The following is a 21,342-nucleotide window of genomic DNA, read 5'->3' on the forward strand; positions in this document are numbered from 1 at the left end:
TATCTCCAGGTTCATTCAGGGGATAAAGAGATGAAAAAGTAACGAATGGCCACACCCCCTTTCTTCCCTGGTGAATTGTGATTTGGAGAAAAACTAACTACTAACTATCACTTATTTATCTCATACTTATCTCACATTTATCTCTTGCATTTCTCTCTGTCAATATTTTCCCCTATACTTCTGGAGAATTGCTATTTGGAGATATCACAGGAGGTAAATTACCTCCCAAGAGATAAATAGGTTGGTAACCTCTGGTGAATTGACGCCTATGTGTGGCGGAAAACTAACACTGCACATCACTCTGAACACACCATCCCCACTGTCAAATATGATGGTGGCAGCATCATGCTCTGGGGGTGCTTCTCTTCAGCAGGGACAGGGAAGCTGGCCAGAGTTGATGGAAAGATGGATGGAGCCAAATACAGGGCAATCTTGGAAGAAAACCTCTTGGAGTCTGCAAAAGACTTGAGACTGGGGCGGAGGTTCACCTTCCAGCAGGACAACGACCCTAAATATAAAGCCAGGGCAACAATGGAATGGTTTAAAATAAAACATATCCATGTGTTAGAATGGCCCAGTCAAAGTCCAGGTCTAAATCCAATCGAGAATCTGTGGCAAGATCTGAAAACTGCTGTTCACAAACGCTGTCCATGTAATCTGACTGAGCTGGAGCTGTTTTGCAAAGAAGAATGGGCAAGGATTTCAGTCTCTAGATGTGCAAAGCTGGTAGAGACATACCCTTAAAGACTGGCAGCTATAATTGCAGCAAAAGGTGGTTCTACAAAGTATTGACTCAGGGCTGAATAATTACACACACCCCACTTTGCAGTTATTTTTTTTTTTTTAAATGTTTGGAATCATGTATGATTTTCATTCCACTTCTCACGTGTACTTCACTTTGTATTGGTCTTTCATGTGGAATTCCAATAAAATTGATTCATGTTTATGGCAGTAATAACTTCAAGGGGGCCGAATACTTTTGCAAACCACTGTATGCATGGAGGAAAAACAACACAGCATTCCAAGAAAAACACCTGCTACCTATAGTAAAATATGGTGATGGTTCCATCATGTTGTGGGGCTGTGTGGCCAGTGCAAGGACTGGGAATCTTGTCAAAGTTGGGGGACGCATCGATTTCATTCAGTATCAGCAGATTCTGGAGACCAATGTCCAGGAATCAGTGACAAAGCTGAAGCTGCGCTGGGGCTGGATCCTTCAACAAGACAACGACCCTAAACACTGCTCAAAATCCACTAAGGCATTCATGCAGAGGAACAAGTACAATGTTCTGGAATGGCCATCTCAGTCCCCAGACCTGAATATAATTGAAAATCTATGGTGTGAGTTAAAGAGAGCTGTCCATGCTCAGAAGCCATCAAACCTGAATGACCAGAGATGTTTTGTAAAGAGGAATGGTCCAAAACACCTTCAACCAGAATCCAGTCTCTCATTGGAACCTACAGGAAGCGTTTAGAGGCTGTAATTTCTGCAAAAGAAGGATCTACTAAATACTTATTTCATTAGGCACCTGCCTAATTTTGTTTGAACAATTGATGCACACGTTCTGTAAATCCAATAAACTTCATTTTACTTAGCAAAAATCACTGTTTATATCTCCTATATGATATATGTAACTGACATTTTTGTATCGCAACAACCAACGATTTATAAAGGAAAATCATGACAATTAGGCTCGTTGCTCGATTTGCATCCCACTGTAGGTACAGCCTATATATATATATATATATATATATATATATATATATATATGTCAGGTGCCCTTTATATGTACAAGATTTCATTACTGGTGTCACCTAAACAAGTTTTGTTGTAATGTCTTTGGACTTTTTCCATTACAAACACTGGACTACACAAATGTATATGGTAGAAACATCAGGTGTGAAACTAATTCTCCAGTAGGTGGCAACATAAGCATTTGACATTGTTATACTATTACCGGTATTACTTATGGCACATACATTGAAAATAAGCCAAGAGTAAATTGGTTAGGTATATGCATGATAAAAGTATAGAGAACTGAACCCTGGTATGCCATTATTAACAAGTAACATCAAAATCAAGCAGGAGGAACTGCAAAGCAGCGTCCTTTTGGGTGTTAATACATCAAATATTACAAATGTCAAATACAATTCCCCAAAGATTGTTTAACAGTTATAAACTTTATTGAGAATTGATCCTAAACTGTTTTGAATGTATTGTAAAGTGTCAATGTCACACTTGTAGAGGTGCACTCGGATTCAGGGCCAGATTTCTGGAAAGGCCACAAAGGTCTGGGCCTAAAGCAGCTGCAGCTCAATGGGGCACCTGGACATGAAAAAGGGGCTGCTTCATATGAATGAGGAGAGTGAAAATGAGGAGCAACACATGAAAAAGGGAAACTAATGCACAAGAGAGCTGTACATGAAAGAAAGAACTGCTATACATGGATGATACACATGAAAGAGGGGGCAGCACATGGAATGAGAGGGGCGCTGCTGCACATAAAAGAGAAGCCACAACACACTTAGCCTAAGGGCACAAAAAGTATTAATCCAACTTTGCTCGGATTGTTAAGTCAGTTGCTTTCCTATGTGAATGTGCATGTTATATTGACAAAAACATAATATAAGAAAAACATAGCCCACATAGAGGAGTAGCGTGTAAATATAAAAATACATTATGCATAAAGCGTTATAGTACAGTCATACTGGACTGTGCAATCCTGCAGTTAGGAATTATTGGTAGGAATGAATTCCATCTGAATCCATACCTACCAGAGAAGAATCCATTGTCCTGCTAATTTGGTTGGCAATCTATAATTGTATGGCCAGCTTCAGAACAATTCTGTGGGCTTGTTCACAGTGGTACGTTATGGAGCGACGTTAGGCATTGCAACACGGAATTACACACTGCAGTGATAAGTCTATGTGACGTTCACAATGCAACGTTAGCGTTGTGTGTAACGTGTTGCGTTATGGTAACACACTGCTGCAGTGAATTACTGCTAAACACATGTTAACAGGTACAGGGAAGCATACTTTTCATTGTCTATATGCTCCAGTGTACCTCACTGTTTGCAACGTACCATGTGGTATGACTTTTTTGTCCCGTTGAGTTGTGTTTTTTTTTTGTTGTTGTTGTTTTTTTAAACAGGAGCACAACGTCCCACTGTGAGTCTAGCCTAACAGCAGCAAGGATGATATGTGTCTATAAGAAGAATATAAAAACAAACTGGTGGAGGGCTCGTTCAAACAAAGGGAGTTTTTGCCCTTTTTTCAAGCGCAGGCGATTTTAAAAATCGCCCTAAAAATGCTTCTGCAATGATTCCCTATGAGAGAGTTCACAGCTGAGCGGTTCGTTTGCTCAGCAAAGCAGTGCCTGTAATATTTGAGGCGATTTTGCCTCAATGGAAGGTATAGGAAAAACACAAAATGCTCATAAAATCGCTTTGTGCAGCGATTGTGTGAGTGTTTTTAAGAATAAATGCATTGTATTTCATCTTTCCGGGTCAAAGAGTTAACTTCCTAACTTGCGTCAGGGAGTGAATTACAAAACCGCTCTGGGGGGTGAAGCTGCACAGCTACTGGAAAGAACTACACAAAAGATTTTTCAATTTGAAAACAATAATTTCCAAAGATAATCCATTTCATTTAGATTAATTAACATGATTGCTTTCAGAATTTGCTTTGTTCAGTTCTTGGTCTAATTAGGCTTTAAAGGACACCGAAAGGACAGGCGAAAAAAACAAAAACAAATGAAATAAACAATTGTATCTATCTTCCTTCTCCTAAAAATGACTTTTTAAAATATTCCACAGTTTTATTTTATGTTTAAATCTACTTTTTAAGTTTTAACTGTTTTATTGTGTTTGCTCAATGACACATTCATTGAAGTATGCCAGAGCTAAAATATTTTAACTATTGGCCCTTTTTATCTCTTTCCTGCTCTCAGAAGCCATTTTCTCCTAGAAAAGTGTTTTATAGTTGTAATTTCTTATCAGTGAGGGTCACACTGTGGTCACTTCCTGGCTGATTCAGGACTGAGTCAGCCACCTACATACCTGATATTTACCTCTTTCAGGAAGAGAAAGAAAAACAGGAATACAGCATAGTTAAACTTATTTGTGTGCTAGGCACTGTACATGACCATGTGTATCTCATCATGTCATGGTATCGCGAGGTGAGAGTTATATTGAGGCTGCCATATTTATTTCCTGTTATGCAATACCAGTTGCCTGGCTGTCCTGCTGATCCTCTGCCTCTAATACGTTTAGCCATAGTCCTTGAACTAGCATGCAGCAGATCAGGTGTTTCCGACATTATTGTCAGAACTGACAAGATTAGCTGCATGCTTGTTTTTGGTGTAATTCAAACACCACTGCAGCCAAATAGATCAGCGGGGCTGCCAGGCAACTGGTATTGTGTAAAAGGAAATAAATATGGCAGCCTTCATATCACTCTCACAATGGGTTCACTTTAAAGAGCCAGCAGTGAAGCTTGGAGATGGTAGGCCAAAGTATGATTATGTCTTCATCTGCTCAGTTGATGTTGTTTGCCAGACATATTGGTTTTGCTAACATACTTTGCTACTGCCCTCTCACAGTGGCTGGGGCCATTGCTAAAAGGCCCTGAAGATGATGTCTTTACCGATGATGGATGTTCTGCGGGTGTGCACAGTGCTGGAGGACAGTCTAGATCAGCTTTCCATTCTAGGATATATAATGCCGGTTTCCTACCACGGGCGAAATGATGTAAGTGTTGAGATTTAACACTCAACTAGTGTCAAAACTGAGATGATAGTCACATTTACTGGTCTACAGTCTCATATCTGCAGCACTAGAAATACTGCCAAGTAAACATTTGCTTTCCTAAAACAGAAGGTATTTGCCGTTCTTGTGCTTCACAGGAGCAAGAGGAATATGCTACCATAGTGCATATAGTGCATATTGTGAGAACAGTGAGTGAATGAGCAAATAATTCCCTCATGTCCCTGAAAAGCCAGGCACACATCCAGAAACAATGATTTATAGAACACCTGTGGTCTATTTATTGTACAGAGGCATATGGTCTAACTTGCAGGCAGTCGTTTAAGGCTTCTAGGCAATCAACATCCTAGTAGTACCTCTTACATCCATCGAGCTGTTCAAATTCATAAAGGCTTAACAAGCCTGAAATACCAGTCTACAAGTAGGAATTATTGAAAATGAATTGAACCGCAGCATTGCGCTGTTAGATGCGGTACAATGCTATGGGCCATCGATCTGCCACATCCCCAATCAACCTAGATTTTCCATCCTGTCTGATCAATACTTTCGATTCAAATAGATTTTCATCAGATTCGATCAGAGCAATCAATATTACAGGGAATCGAATGGGAAAAGACGTGTGTAGGTACCTTTAGATGGTTTTAGACTTGATCTGTCAGATAGTAATCAATTAATAATGTAGTGTGATTATTTGCCTGATGGGATATAAATTGAATGGGCCTTTTTGCTGACCACTTTCTGAAAATACTGTTTTATGTCTATATACTGGCTCACTTGAGATCACTGTAGTCAGGGCAGAAATATTTGTAACCACCTTATCACTGAAATCACATGCAACAACACTATGCAGCACAAATGATGAACAACATAGCCTGTATACAGAGGCATCATTTACACCTGCCAGATGCTACCTCCAGATGCAGGTGTTCACACTGACACAAGTCATCAAAATGGTTGTATTATAATACTATAGATATTGCTGATTAAGGTGCTCTATGATAGTTTCTGTTAGTTACCAAATGCACGATAATTGCTACAGTGATTGTATTATCTGATTTTAGATAGTTGGAAATGAAATTGGCAAAATCTTGAAGACCCAGAGACAACTGGAGGGAAAGTTTGAAGAGTTGATTGGCTCACGTTCTGATCTCCAGTTAACACCCCCTCCTTTATCAAACAAAGTGCGGGCTCTAAAGGATCAGGTACACGAAACAAGTGAAAAGCTCAAAAAGAGCAATGAGCAGTTCACAAAAGCAGCGAAGCAAAGCCCACTGACATCTGACAATCTGAAGAAGGTCCAGGCTGACAGGTGAGTTCCTGCCTAATGCCAAATGGTTAATATGTGTTACTGTGCAGCATAGAGCTGGGAATTTACATAATAAGCAAATCTCTGTTCATAATAAAGAGGAAGCAGTGGAGGGGAAATCAGATGCCATAGCCACAGATCTCTTAGCAGGTAGATGAGTTCAAATGAGAGAATTGAGTGAGACAAGTAGTAAAAAAGGACTGCTCTCACCTAGATGTTCAGCTCCCCGTAATGTATCCAGTCATGTGTTTTATTTCCCTCATGCGTGTAAAGCCCATTTCATGTGTTCCCATTCATGTGCTGCCCCTAGGTTTCCTAGAGAAAGTTGACAGTCCTATTACAAGTACATTACATTCATACATCCTAACTTGTGCCATTTACTTTCAACCTTGGCCAAGTTGTGCTGCTCACTAAATATAACCTAAAAGCACACTTCCTCTAGGTATACATATTATATATTACCTTTTGTTTCCTCCCTGCTCCTGTAGATTATGAGCTCGCAAGGGCAGGGTTCTCTCCCCTTTGTGTCTTGCAAGTTGATTTACATTTTGTTTATCATTACATTTGTCACTCAATTACTACAATGTCTACCAACTCTGTATTTGGTACCATCATCTATATTCTGTGTATACCATTGCCTGTATTTCTATGTACCCCATGTTTGTTTCTTACTTTGTACAGTGCCACAGAATGTGTGGGCAATGTATAAATCAATGATAATAATTACATATACCTTCATAACACAATTTATAACTTACACAAATACTCCAGTATTATCACTGACAGGTGTTATTTTCCAAACAGGCAATTTGCAGCAGATGTCATTGCAGACATGTTAATGGAATTAGAAACCTCAGGCTCATTTCAGAGCTTACAGTATGCTGTGGCCATGGAAAAGGAGAAAAAAGCTCATTTTTACAACACCATAGAAAGGTAAGAATGTGTAGAATAAGTTCCAACAGAAACAGATAAAATTCAGAACCTACAGTAAACTCCCAGTTATTATATGACTTGGAATACTAGGTAGCTGGGATCAAAGCATTAAAAGGGTTACCAGTTTTTTTTACGGTTAAAGTGAACCTTAAGTGTCCCAAAAAAAATGAGTTTTACTCACCTGGGGCTTACCTCAGCCCCCTGCAGCTGATCGGTGCCCACGACGAGTCGCTCTGATGCTCCGGGTCCCGCTGGCGGCCACTTCCGGTTTCGCCGTCAGGACCCGTCAGGCTGGGGAACGCGGCTGATACTACGCGTTCCCAGCCAAAATAGCACCCCTATGCGGCCATATGTCAAAGGTTATTATTCCATTCTATTTATTATTCTATAAATATCCAAAACAAATTAGTCTGCCGAGGAGTAAAATGAGGTCACAGTGGAATATACTTTATGTGCCAAACCCTAACCTTGTGTTATCCACCACAGCAACTACTCAGTAAACATTCATCAGTTTTCAACAATCACCAGCCTGTTTTTTTTTATGACACCCTACCAATAGCATTCTCACCCTTTCACACTGGCTCGCTAGTAGTTACCTTCCATAACCTTAATTGTACTGTATTCCACTCACTTATCCAAGTCACTCCTGGATCCACAGTCCTGGGCCTAACTCACCCCAAACCATGCACAGCCAACATATTCTATGTCCTGCCCTGTATGTGAAGGATTGACATCCCAGGTCCCATAGCGTACGTTAAAAAAGGGCGCCGGGAAAAAAGGGCGCAGAGTTTTAAAAGATAATCATGAATAACGTTTAAAAAAAATTGTGTTATATTTCGTTTAAAAATAATGTTTTATAAAGTTATAAATCATTAAATAATGTGTATAAAATCGGCAATTTTAAAAACGTTAATCTTCCCTGTTTAAAAATTGAAATTTATAATAACATTTTATAAAACATTAATAAGAATTTTACTAAAGCTATACCTAACCCTACTCTCACACAGAACCCTCCCTGTACCTATCCCTAACCCCTAGACCCTCCTGTTGGTGCCTAACCCTAAGACCCCCCTGTTGGTGCCTAACCCTAAGACCCCCCTGGTGGTGCCTAAACCTAAGACCCCCCTGTTGGTGCCTAACCCTAAGACCCCCCTGTTGGTGCCTAACCCTAAGACCCCCCTGTTGGTGCCTAACCCTAAGACCCCCCTGTTGGTGCCTAAACCTAAGACCCCCCTGGTGGTGCCTAAACCTAAGACCCCCCCTGTGATAAGCATTAATAACGTTTTAAAAAAATATGGTGCGGTTTTTCGTTTAAAAATGAAAAAAAAAATAAAAAAATATTGTACGGTTTTTCGTTTAAAAGTAATGCTTTAAAAAATATTGTACTGTTTTTCGTTTAAAAATAATGTTTTAAAAATTATAAATCATTAAATAATGTGTAATCATGAGAAACAGTTATAAAACATTAAAAGTCTCCGGGCGCCGCTTTTAAAACGTTATTTTTCTCCGGCGCCCTTTTTTCCTGTTGGGCGCCGATTTAAACAATATTTATTATGGGAGTGAATGGCGGCGCCCTTTTTGTCCACCTGCCTCATGCGCCCAAATTTCCTGCTTCCGGTCCCATAAAATCCCCTGAAACATAGTACTGTAGTTGCTAATTTTCTAGTAAAGTTTCCCTCAGACCCAGACTGAATCTCATTACATGCTGCTCTCACTTGTATATCTGACAGTACAGATGACACCATGGCTAAACAGGTAAAATTACCATCCAATATTATATATACACAATTTAACAGTCATTGAAGTTCCAACATTCAATTTCCATAGTATTTACCTTACTAAATTTCCTTCATAGAGAACAAGAAGGAAGAAAGAAGATCAAAGCGCTGCAGAAGCAGTTACAGGATGTCAGACAGGAGAAGAAGGCCGAACTGCAGGTAATGCAATCACTATATTTTAGATTTGGTGGTAATATTATATCTACATGAAGATATTTACTAAAATTGGTACACGGATGTTGTGATATTGTTTGGAAAAAGAAATTAGTATGGGGAGACATGATTAAAGTTAAGACCCATTATAAACTTGTTACATGCTCATGGCTCTCAGACCTCTACGTTTCTCTTTAAAGAGGAACTGTTGCCAAAATATTAAAATTTTAAAACACACACAAATAAGAAGTACATTTCTCCCAGAGTAGAATGAGCCATAAATTACTTTTCTCCTATGTTGCTGTCACTTACAGTAGGTAGTAGAAATCTGACATTACCGACAGGTTTTGGGCTAGTCCATCTCTTCATGGGGGATTTTCAGCATGGCCCTTATTCTTTATTTATTCTTTATAAACACATTCCCTGAAAATTATTAATACAAGCATGCTGGCCAGCCTCCCTTCTCGCTGCACACTATTTTGACAGTTGGACGGAGCACCTGCCATTCAGTAAGTGCTTTTTAAAATAAAGAAAACCCTGAAAACCCCCCTATGAGAAGATGGGCTAGTCCAAAATCTGTCGGTAATGCCAGATTTCTACTACCTACTGTAAGTGACAGGAACATAGGATAAAAGTTATGGCTAATTTTACTCTGGTAAAAATGTACTTCCTATTTGTATGTGTTTTACATTTTAAGATTTTCGTGACAGTTCCTCTTTAAACAGTAACTACTGTAACACACAGCACATACACATTGCTTTTATTAGCGGTCTGACAAGGGCTCTTCAGTAGTGTATACATTATTTTTAACTGAAGACGTAGCCACATTTTCCTTTGTTATTGTGATAAAACTCACTTGACTACATGATCTCTCTCTCTCATACAATATTCAGTTTTGTGAGCAGTGACACTCTACAGGACGGCACCTTTCTGTCTTTTTCCATACATGGTGACCTAACTGGAGGAGGGAGGAGATATTTGGATATACATTTGTCATAAAACAGGAAACCATTTCCTCTATTCTTCCCCAGTCCTTGTTAAATATTGCATTTATCTTAACTGTAGTATGCAGTACAGTTGTTAGTGACCAAGCAAATCATTCTTACTGCCATAAACGTTAACAGCAAAAGTACTTTAGGAACCATCTCATTAGAGGAAGAAGTTTTGAATCGGAATGATACCATTTATTTAGCCAATAAATTGTATCATCTTGATTCAAATCTACTTGCTTTTACTGATGGCTAACATGGTACAACACTCTACTGCATCTCATTAGAGCTTGCTTTTAGGGTCATAAAGAGATGATTTGCTTATTCATAAGTGATGCATCATGGGAAACCAGAGTTGCTCACTTAAAGCTGAGTTATCATAAATACCTTCTGTTTTAAGAAGGCAATATTACATTTAGCATTGCTTTTTAATAAAGGGCTTTTTGGTGTCTTTTAGCCCTTTATACTTTCCCAGTGGTTCTGGGTCACCATGAGCTCTCTAGGTACTCTGAAGCACTGGTCCAAGCCCTATCCAATATCCATATCAATCCATGCCATACATTGATGAGGACCAGAGAGTCCAAACTAGGCTGTATGCATGTTGATTTGACGTAGCTCTGTAAAATGTATTAGCTTTAGGCTCACTATACATCTCGATGTACAGAGGCAGATGATTTGCATATTCAGGAGTGATGCATCATGGGAAGCAACAGTTGCTCACTTGAAGCTAAATTATCGCGAATACTTTTTTTTTTATTTACAATTTATCTTTATTAGCAGGACATAAAAAAATAAATAGAACAGCTACTGTAACAGGCTTGAGTGATATCAAGAATTGCAGAATCACATCACAATGCTAAAGACATTCAAGGTAGCATAAAGTAACATGACATATAATATCAGTTACAAACACAGTAATAATAAAGCAAAGCAGTCTGTGTGATCGTAGGTTATTCCCAGATGAAAGTTCTGAGAAATGGTGGAGTAATACGAATCCCCTACATGACCTGCGTTTTTATTATTTATCATATCTACTCCTACAATCTCATGTTCCCGCACTTGCTCCCATTGTAGTTAAAAGTAAGTGGAAATAAAGAATAAAAGGGAGGAGAAAGAATACACAGTCCCTTAGGGAATCTCCTCACACAAAGTTGCGTCCTGTGGAGCCACCAATATCCACAAGGAGCACGCCCTTATCTTCGGAGCTACATTATTGGCTCTTTGTGAGAAAACGCGGAAAAGCCGCCGCGTGCACTCAGAGTAAGGCGGCTGTTTCCGCATCCAACGCGGCGGTCTGAACGCGTGGACCTACATCTGCTAGTATGGCCGAACGCGGAGAAACCGCCGCATGCCTTCATAGCGGTGCGGCGGATTCCGCGTCCAGCATGGCGGGTGGTACGCAAGACATGTCTGGTGTGGCTGGGACTGATAGTCCACACAGGTTCAGAAGGACGCGCGCGCGCGTTGAGAGGCAGAACTTTTATGACAGCCAGAAGGGAGTCAGCTGACCAAGCCGGTCAGCTGACGATTGTACCAGTTCCCATTGGTTCAGCACTTAAGGGAGGCGCTGGAGAGCGCTGGGCTATATATACTGGGTGCTGGTCATTCACTGGTGGTCTGCTGTTGCGATCACTACGTGGAAGCACTCAGACCTTATTGTCAGAATCTGTGTTATCATTCTGTTATACTCAGACTAGTCCCAGGGTGTTGATGATCAAGGACCTCACACCCAAGATTAGGAATCTGTGTTATCATTCTGTTATACTCAGACTAGTCCCAGGGTGTTGATGATCAAGGACCTCACACCCAAGATTAGGAATCTGTGTTATCATTCTGTTATATCTCAGACTAGTTCCAGGGTGTTGATGATCAAGGACCTCACACCTCAGATTAGGGACTTGTGTTACCATTCTGTTATACTTCAGACTAGTTCCAGGGTGTTGATGATCACGGAGCTCACACCCAAGACTAGGCATTGTTTATTATCTGTTATGACCTTCTGCTTTCCTGACCACTCTTCTGTTCACTGATTTGGTACTTCGCTATATCTGATACTCTGTTGCCAAACCCTGCTTGCCTTAGGATTACCAAATCAGCCTCCTGCCTTTGTACCTTGTATGTCAGTGTGTTGCCGACCTGGCTTGTCCGACCTTGAGAGCTATCTCCCCAGTTAAGAGATAGTTCACAGATCAGTCAGTGGCATCCTTCTCTTAGTGTCACTCACGCTCTGGTCCTTCCCTCTCCCAGTCTGACTCCTCCCCACGGGAGAGTCTCAGGCTGCTGAAAGGTACTACTCCAGCAGTATTCCTTACTGCCTTGTACCTGTCCTCCTGGTATTGTTCTCAAAGTATTACTGTTGCACCAAACACTCATATCTCTCAGGTGTCCAGAGGTTAGTAATATATCTGATTATCGGTGATACTGCAGATCATCAGTAATCGGGTATATCTCTGTATTCTTGGTGATACTGCAGATCACCAATAATCAGACCCTCTCTGTGTTACACCGATCGTTACAGAACGGCAGACCAAAAAATGCAAATGGACGCACTTACCAGCCGTCTGGGCACACTTACCACTTCTGTGGAAAACATCAATATTGTGCTGGGCAGTCACCATACGGTAATGGACGCTTTGTCTGGATCTTTACAAACCCTCCAGATGGCTGTGAAGGATGTGCAATCTCCTCTTAGCACAGACATACGTATGCCTGTACCTGAAAAATTTTCTGGTCACAGATCTGACTTCCGAAATTTTAGAAGTAGAGTGTTATCATACATTGAGTTAAGACCTAATTCTTCAGGAACTGTGGCCCAAAGGGTTACCTTAATTAAAACCTTGTTATCTGGCTCTCAGACCTGGGCGTATAGCCTTCCCACCAGTCACCAGGCCCTGACCTCTGTAGAGGAATTTTTTAAAGCTATGGCTATAATTTACGACGATCCAGACATTGCCTCGACTTCTGAGTGGAAGCTCAAACTTTTACGGCAAGGCAAGAGTCCGGTTGAAGATTATGCTGCTGAATTTAGGAGATGGTCAGTATCGGCCAGGTGGGACACATTTGCCCTTTTAGATTGTTTTTTATCAGGGTTGTCAGACGAGGTCTCCGATCTTATGTTAAGTCAGCCGGAACCTAAGTCCATCGATGAAGCTATTTCATCGGCCATCAGGATAGATCGCCGGCTGCGATATCAGAGACAGACCCGGGGTAAAAACCATGTAAGAATGGTGTCCCTCGCTGCTCCCCCAGTAACTCCACTTCCACCCGCTTCACCTCCACCAGAGCCAATGCAGATTGGTCGGTCAAAGTTGTCTCAAGTGGAGCGGAAACGCATAATCTCAGAGCGTCTCTGTCTTTATTGTGCAGAGGGGGGTCATGGAGTCAGAATTGCCCTAAGAAGTCGGGAAACGCTACTTCCTAGGTGTAGTCGGGGGTAATACCCTAGGCAAGCAATTGTTACCCCTAGATGATAAATGTTTGCTTCTTCCCTGTACCATTTCATGGGGAGATAGGTCTGAAGTCACTGAAGCCTTCATTGACTCAGGCTCAGCAGCAAATTTTATGGATTTTGAATTTGCAAAAAAATTGGGTATTCCGGTCACCCCGGTAGAACCACAGATACAGGTTACTGCAGTAGATGATTCCCCTCTGCAGAGTAACAGTCCTCTGTCACAGACTCCAGAAGTAGGGGTCGCTATCGGGGTGTTGCATAAGGAAGATTTGTTTTTTTTTGTGTTACGTATGACAACCTCCACAATCATTCTTGGCATGCCTTGGTTACAACTTCACTCACCTCAGATTAACTGGGCTACTGGTCAGCTAACGAGCTGGTCTTCCCAGTGTTTTCATCATTGTTTAGCAAAGGTAACCTTAGGTGAGACCAAGATTCATGTGGAAGGATTGCCAGATCAGTATTCTGAGTTTGCTGACGTGTTTTGTCCTAAATCGGCCAATAAACTTCCTCCACACCGCCCTTTCGATTGTCCTATTGATCTCCGGTCTGGTTGTATGCCCCCTAGAGGTCATCTCTACAATTTATCTGGGCCTGAAAAGTTGGCCATGCAGGAATACATCCGTGAAAACTTAGCTAAAGGGTTCATTCGCCCTTCCCGGTCGCCTGCTGGTGCAGGTTTCTTTTTTGTAAAGAAAAAAGACGGAGGCCTTCGGCCGTGCATTGATTATCGGGGCCTGGATAAAATCACAGTAAAAAATCACTATCCATTGCCTTTGATAGACGATTTATTTACTCAGGTCACCAATGCTAAGATTTTCTCAAAATTGGATTTGCGAGGTGCATACAACCTGGTACGGATTAGAGAGGGCGATGAATGGAAGACGGCCTTTAACACATCCGATGGGCACTACGAGTACCTGGTGATGCCCTTCGGGTTGTGTAACGTCCCGGCCGTCTTTCAGGAACTCATTAATGAGGTGTTCAGAGAGGTTTTGGGCAAATTTGTCTTGGTATATTTGGATGATATACTAATCTTCTCAGCCAACCTCTCAGAGCATAGGGATCATGTCAGGTTTGTGTTGCACAAGCTAAGACAAAACATGTTATATGCCAAATTGGAGAAATGCATTTTTGAGGTAACATCTGTCACCTTTCTGGGGTACATTATTTCTACCTCGGGCCTTTCTATGGACCCTGCCAAAGTCTCTGCTGTTCTGGAGTGGCCTCAGCCCGTGGGCCTGAAGGCTCTCCAGAGATTCTTAGGGTTCGCTAACTACTATAGAAGGTTCATAAAGGGGTACTCCACAGTCATCGCACCCCTTACCAGTCTCACAAAGAAAGGGGCAAATACTAACCACTGGTCCTCCGAAGCTCTTGCTGCTTTCTCCACCCTGAAGGAATTGTTTTGTACTGCACCCATTTTAAGACATGTTGACATCTCCTATCCCTTTATTGTGGAGTTAGATGCCTCAGAGGTTGGGGTAGGGGTTGTGCTGTCTCAGCGTTCTGGGTTGCAGGGAAGGTTACACCCGTGTGCCTATTTCTCTCGTAGATTTTCACCCGCAGAGAAAAACTACGATATAGGCAACAGGGAGCTCCTAGCCATTAAATTGGCCTTTGAAGAATGGCGTCATTGGCTAGAGGGAGCAGAACATACAATTACAGTTTACACTGATCACAAAAATTTGGAATACATCGAGGGGGCTAAGAGATTGAGTCCCCGACAGGCTCGGTGGTCACTGTTTTTCTTGAGATTCAGATTTATAATCACGTATACCCCGGGTAGTAAAAACGTTAAAGCAGACGCTTTATCCAGATGTTTCGAGCCAGAGAAAGCACAGCCCTCAGACCCAGAGACTATTCTCCCACAGAAGGTGGTGTTGGCAGCCACAGAGACCTGGAGGAACTGGACTGAAACTTTAAGTCCTTTCCAACAGGATGTCCCTGAGGGAAAGCCTGAAGGGGTCATGTTTGTACCGTTGCCATTCCGTCTCCAGATTTTGCTGATGTTCCACTCCCACAAAAATGCTGGACATCCTGGTGCCACCAGAACACAGGATCTTGTGGCTAGGTGTGCATGGTGGCCTTCATTGGCAACTGACTGCATGTGAGAGAATGTGCAGTATGTGCTAGAAGTAAACCCTCCCGTCAGGTGCCTGTGGGAAGATTGCAGCCTTTACCCACCCCAAGTGAACCCTGGACCCATTTGTCTATGGATTTTGTGGGCGAACTCCCGAAGTCTGAGGGCATGTCGGTCATTTGGGTGGTAGTCGACAGATTCAGTAAAATGGCCCATTTCGTGCCCCTGAAAGGACTCCCCTCGGCCGATCTTTTCATCCTGCATATTTTCCGGCTACACGGTATTCCGGAGAATATAGTGTCTGATCGGGGAGTCCAATTTGTTTCCAAATTTTGGAGGGCATTCTGTCATCAGTTGGGCATGGAACTTTCATTTTCATCGGGCTACCACCCACAGACCAATGGTCAGACCGAGAGAATTAATCAATCTCTGGAACAGTTTTTAAGGTGTTATGTGGCGGATGCACAGACTGATTGGGTCAAGTTTTTGCCGTTCGCAGAATTTGCACACAATAATTTGAAAAGCTCTTCTTCTGGATTCTCTCCATTTCGGGTGGTAACAGGAAGGTTGCCTAGGTTCTCCCCATTGCCAGTGGCCTCTACTCCGTTTCCAGCTCTGGAGGCTTGGCAAAAGTCATTTAAAAACATTTGGGGAATGGTAAAAAAGAATCTAGAGAAGGCTTTTCAGAGTCAGAAAGGACAAGCTGACAAGAAACGTTCCATAGAGTGGACGTTTCAGCCAGGAGACTTGGTCTGGGTGTCCACTCGTCATTTGGCCCTAAAACAGCCTTCACCCAAGCTAGGACCCAGATTTGTGGGTCCTTTCCCTGTAACCAGGAAAATCAACAATGTTACTTATGCCATTGATCTTCCTGCCAGTATGCGGGGTGTGAGATCATTCCATGTATCCCTGCTTAAGCCAGCAGTGCAGGTAGATTCCACTCCTCCTCCTCCTGTGATGGTGGATGACCAACCTGAGTATGAAGTGGAAAAGATTTTAGACTCACGTTTTGTACAGAACTCGGTACAGTATTTGGTTCACTGGAAGGGTTATGGCATTGAGGAAAGAACATGGGTACCTGAGTGCCGCATGCATGCAGATGAATTGAAGAGGGAGTTCCGCACCCTATATCCTGAGAAACCGGGTAGGAGCTGTCCGGAGTCCACTCCTCAGGGGGGGGGTACTGTGAGAAAACGCGGAAAAGCCCCCGCGTGCGCTCAGAGCAAGGCGGCTGTTTCCACGTCCAACGTGGCGGTCTGCACACGTGGGCCTACATCTGCTAGTATGGCCGAACGCGGAGAAACCGCCGCATGCCTTGATAGCGGTGTGGCGGATTCCGCGTCCAGCACGGCGGGTGGTACATAAGACATGTCTGGTGTGGCTGGGACTGATAGTCCACACAGGTTCAGAAGGACGCGCGCGCGCGTTGAGAGGCAGAACTTTTATGACAGCCAGAAGGGAGTCAGCTGACCAAGCCGGTCAGCTGACGATTGTACCAGTTCCCATTGGTCCAGCACTTAGGGGAGGCGCTGGAGAGCGCTGGGCTATATATACTGGCTGCTGGTCATTCACTGGTGGTCTGCCGTTGCGATCACTACGTGGAAGCACTCAGACCTTATTGTCAGAATCTGTGTTATCATTCTGTTATACTCAGACTAGTCCCAGGGTGTTGATGATCAAGGACCTCACACCCAAGATTAGGAATCTGTGTTATCATTCTGTTATACTCAGACTAGTCCCAGGGTGTTGATGATCAAGGACCTCACACCCAAGATTAGGAATCTGTGTTATCATTCTGTTATATCTCAGACTAGTTCCAGGGTGTTGATGATCAAGAACCTCACACCTCAGATTAGGGACTTGTGTTACCATTCTGTTATACTTCAGACTAGTTCCAGGGTGTTGATGATCACGGAGCTCACACCCAAGACTAGGCATTGTTTATTATCTGTTATGACCTTCTGCTTTCCTAACCACTCTTCTGTGCACTGATTTGGTACTTCGCTATATCTGATACTCTGTTGCCAAACCCTGCTTGCCTTAGGATTACCAAATCAGCCTCCTGCCTTTGTACCTTGTATGTCAGTGTGTTGCCGACCTGGCTTGTCCGACCTTGAGAGCTATCTCCCCATTTAAGAGATAGTTCACAGATCAGTCAGTGGCATCCTTCTCTTGGTGTCACTCACGCTCTGGTCCTTCCCTCTCCCAGTCTGACTCCTCCCCACGGGAGAGTCCCAGGCTGCTGAAAGGTACTACTCCAGCAGTATTCCTTACTGCCTTGTACCTGTCCTCTTGGTATTGTTCTCAAAGTATTACTGTTGCACCAAACACTCATATCTCTCAGGTGTCCAGAGGTTAGTAATATATCTGATTATCGGTGATACTGCAGATCATCAATAATCGGGTATATCTCTGTATTCTTGGTGATACTGCAGATCACCAATAATCAGACCCTCTCTGTGTTACACCGATCGTTACACTCTTAACTTGTTTATATACATCCCCATCTTTGAAGTCCACCCACACTGCCCAGGTAGTAATGAAGTTATCAATTATATAATTTTTGGTCGCAATCAAATCTTCAATTTCCTCAATACGATTATACCTTCTGTTGTAAGAAGGCAATATCCATTTAGAGTGTATAAATGTGTGAGTAATAAGACAGATAAATTATGTAGGTTCCACCACAATATTCACAAATGTATCATTGTCCACCATTTCCACTGTGGACCACCAACTATGTATGATCAAGCTAAGAGACATGTCATGGACAATGTTATCTAAACTGACATTATTTGTCTACTACACACCACCAGATATCTTCTACCACAGATGCCCAGCCACCAGTTTTTCAAACTAAAGTTGGCCATCTACTGGCAGATGGCCAGCAGATATGACCTACAGAAAGATCCCTCTCTGATCAAACTCTAATCAGAGAGGGATCTATTACTACCACACACTGGAAATAGATTTTTAAGAAACCTCACCTTGAAATCTATTAAAAATCCATGGAGCCGTCGCCATGCAGGGACGACCGTCAGGCCCCAGGTTTCCCTCTCATCTAAAGTATGCTTCCCAGGGTATTTGAAAGAGTGTTGGCAGCAGACCTGTCCACTGGCATGCTCATCTCATGTCTAGTCTCCATTTCACCATCCATGATCCTGGGGCATGCATAGTCATGTACAGTGGGTTGCAAAAGTATTCGGCCCCCTTGAAGTTTTCCACATTTTGTCATATTACTGCCACAAACATGAATCAATTTTATTGGAATTCCACGTGAAAGACCAATACAAAGTGGTGTACACATGAGAAGTGGAACGAAAATCATACATGATTCCAAACATTTTTTACAAATAAATAACTGCAAAGTGGGGTGTGCATAATTATTCGGCCCCCTTTGATCTGAGTGCAGTCAGTTGCCTATAGACATTGCCTGATGAATGCTAATGACTAAATAGAGTGCACCTGTGTGTAATCTAATGTCAGTACAAATACAGCTGCTCTGTGAGGGCCTCAGAGGTTGTCTAAGAGAATATTGGGAGCAACAACACCGTGAAGTCCAAAGAACACACAAGACAGGTCAGGGATCAAGTTATTGAGAAATTTAAAGCAGGCTTAGGCTACAAAAAGATTTCCAAAGCCTTGAACATCCTACGGAGCACTGTTCAAGCGATCATTCAGAAATGGAAGGAGTATGGCACAACTGTAAACCTACCAAGACAAGGCCATCCACCTAAACTCACAGGCCGAACAAGGAGATCGCTGACCAGAAATGCAGTCAAGAGGCCCATGGTGACTCTGGACTAGAGTTGGGCGAACTGTTAGCTGAACTTCAGCCGAACTGTTCGGCTGCCCAACCTGTCATGTCGCTGTGGCTCTTACTACTTCCGGGTCGCAATGACCCGGAGTAGTACGTCTGCGCTGGCCCGGCGGAGCGCGTCCTAGATCGCGCTCCAGTTGCCGGGCACTCTGTGCGCATGTGTGTGATGTCACACATATCTATGTGTTAGAATGGCACAGTCAAAGTCCAGATCTAAATCCAATCGAGAATCTGTGGCAAGATCTGAACTGTTGTTCACAAACGCTGTCCATCTAATCTGACTGAGCTGGAGCTGTTTTGCAAAGAAGAATGGGCAAGGATTTCAGTCTCTAAATGTGCAAAGCTGGTAGAGACATATCCTAAAAGACTGGCAGCTGTAATTGCAGCAAAAGGTGGTTCTACAAAGTATTGACTCAGGGGGCCGAATAATTATGCACCCCACTTTGCAGTTATTTGTAAAAAAAATTTGGAATGATGTATGATGTATGATTTTTGATCCACTTCTCACAGGTACACCACTTTGTATTGGTCTTTCACGTGGAATTCCAATAAAATTGATGCATGTTTGTGGCAGTAATGTGACAAAATGTGGAAAACTTCAAGGGGGCCGAATACTTTTGCAACCCACTGTAACTTACACACCATCAAGTCATGGACAACAAGTGCATTGGTGGGGATGGTGGACAAGTAAGATTGTACTCTGTTGCTCCAATTAGGGCAGGTCTGGAGGTCCATCATCATCCTGAAATCTACTGCCACGCACCTGGCCACCCCCTTTCTAGCGAGATTGAGCATGTTGAGGTGAAATGTTGAGGCATCTGTCAGTAAATATTGACAAGTGCATGGGAACCTTAACTTTACAATGAACACTTTCCTGTAAGTAAATCTGTGTCAATTTCTGTAGTCCTGCTGTAGAGCAAAAGCATAATGTTTCCTCAATAGCATACAGAACCAGGTCCAGTACAGTAAATACTTATAACACGGAGATAACCTAAATGATTTTATAATTTAGTAAAGAAAGGAAATAAGTGCTTTGAAAATGACGTAAAAACAAACAAACAAACAATATAGCCTAAAGTAAAATAAAAGGTGAAAGGAATACTTAGATTTCGGTTGTTCTGATCCAGTCCTTTAGGGCCTGTTTCCATTAGCTGCGGTGCGATGAGGCTACATAGCTGCATCGCACCAGGGGTGTCCTGAAACCAATGTACGGCAGTGGAACAGTTTCCATTGCGTGCAGGCGATTCGAGAATCTGCAGCATGCTGCAGATTCTCGCACAGCCGCATCTGCCGGCCGTCCCCTCCATACACTTCCGCATTGGGAGATGCGGAAGTGACGCAGACGCCAGCGGAAGTGACAGGAAGCTGCATCGCATCACTTTCGCTAATGGAAAAGGGCCCTTAGAGTGTTACAGTTGGTGCTGCAACTAGAGTTATGTTCTGTTAATGTTACTGACCTGGTCCTGAACCTGCTATTACAGGTGTATGTGACTAATACTTGTGTTTTTAATGATGATTAGAGATAGGGATTGTTATAGCCAGCTGGTGGCCTCTTGGAGTGTCTCTGTGTGTTTGGTTGAGTCTGGTGGCTGATCTACATGTGTCATTCCTTGGTTATAAGCATGTAATGGAATTAGCCAGGTCTGTAATGTCCATGAAAAAACCTTTCTCACCAGGGGTACGGGCCGATTCACACTAGAGCGTTTTGTTGGCGATTTCGGCAAAACGCTCAAGCGCTGGTGCTTTTTAAAGCACTAGTGCAATAATACCCTATGGGCCCGTTCTCACTTGGGCGGTTTGCCTTAATCGCCGGCGATTAACGCAAATCGCCAAATGCAAACGTGTAGCCTGCACCATTTTCAGGCGATTTCCTGGCAATTGCGTTTAGTGCTATAGAAGCGCTAATCGTGATAGCGGAAAAATTGCTGCAGTGTCCAGTGATTGTTCTGCGTTAATCGCAGAAAAATCACTCCCGAAGTTTTGCGCTTTTAGGTGTGAATGGGGCTTTATACTGGGTTATAGATCAACATCTACTTCTCTGTGCAGTATAATGTCACATCACT

The 21,342-nt window shown here is 42.7% G+C and overlaps 1 protein-coding gene across 1 annotated transcript in view; it reads left to right on the top strand.

Annotated features, from left to right (window-relative positions):
* The window catches only part of IQCG (IQ motif containing G), a 44,662-nt gene that overhangs the window by 8,654 nt on the left and 14,666 nt on the right, over window positions 1–21,342 (top strand). Inside the window, exons 2-5 of the mRNA XM_068281294.1 lie at window positions 4,604–4,751; window positions 5,828–6,075; window positions 6,877–7,005; window positions 8,861–8,942. Of these exons, the coding sequence (XP_068137395.1) occupies window positions 4,635–4,751; window positions 5,828–6,075; window positions 6,877–7,005; window positions 8,861–8,942 (576 nt within the window). The 5' untranslated portion in view covers window positions 4,604–4,634. The remainder of the gene's footprint in view (window positions 1–4,603; window positions 4,752–5,827; window positions 6,076–6,876; window positions 7,006–8,860; window positions 8,943–21,342) is intronic.

The sequence above is a fragment of the Hyperolius riggenbachi genome, chromosome 4 (genome assembly GCF_040937935.1).
Source record: "Hyperolius riggenbachi isolate aHypRig1 chromosome 4, aHypRig1.pri, whole genome shotgun sequence".
Classification (NCBI taxonomy): Eukaryota; Metazoa; Chordata; class Amphibia; order Anura; family Hyperoliidae; genus Hyperolius; species Hyperolius riggenbachi.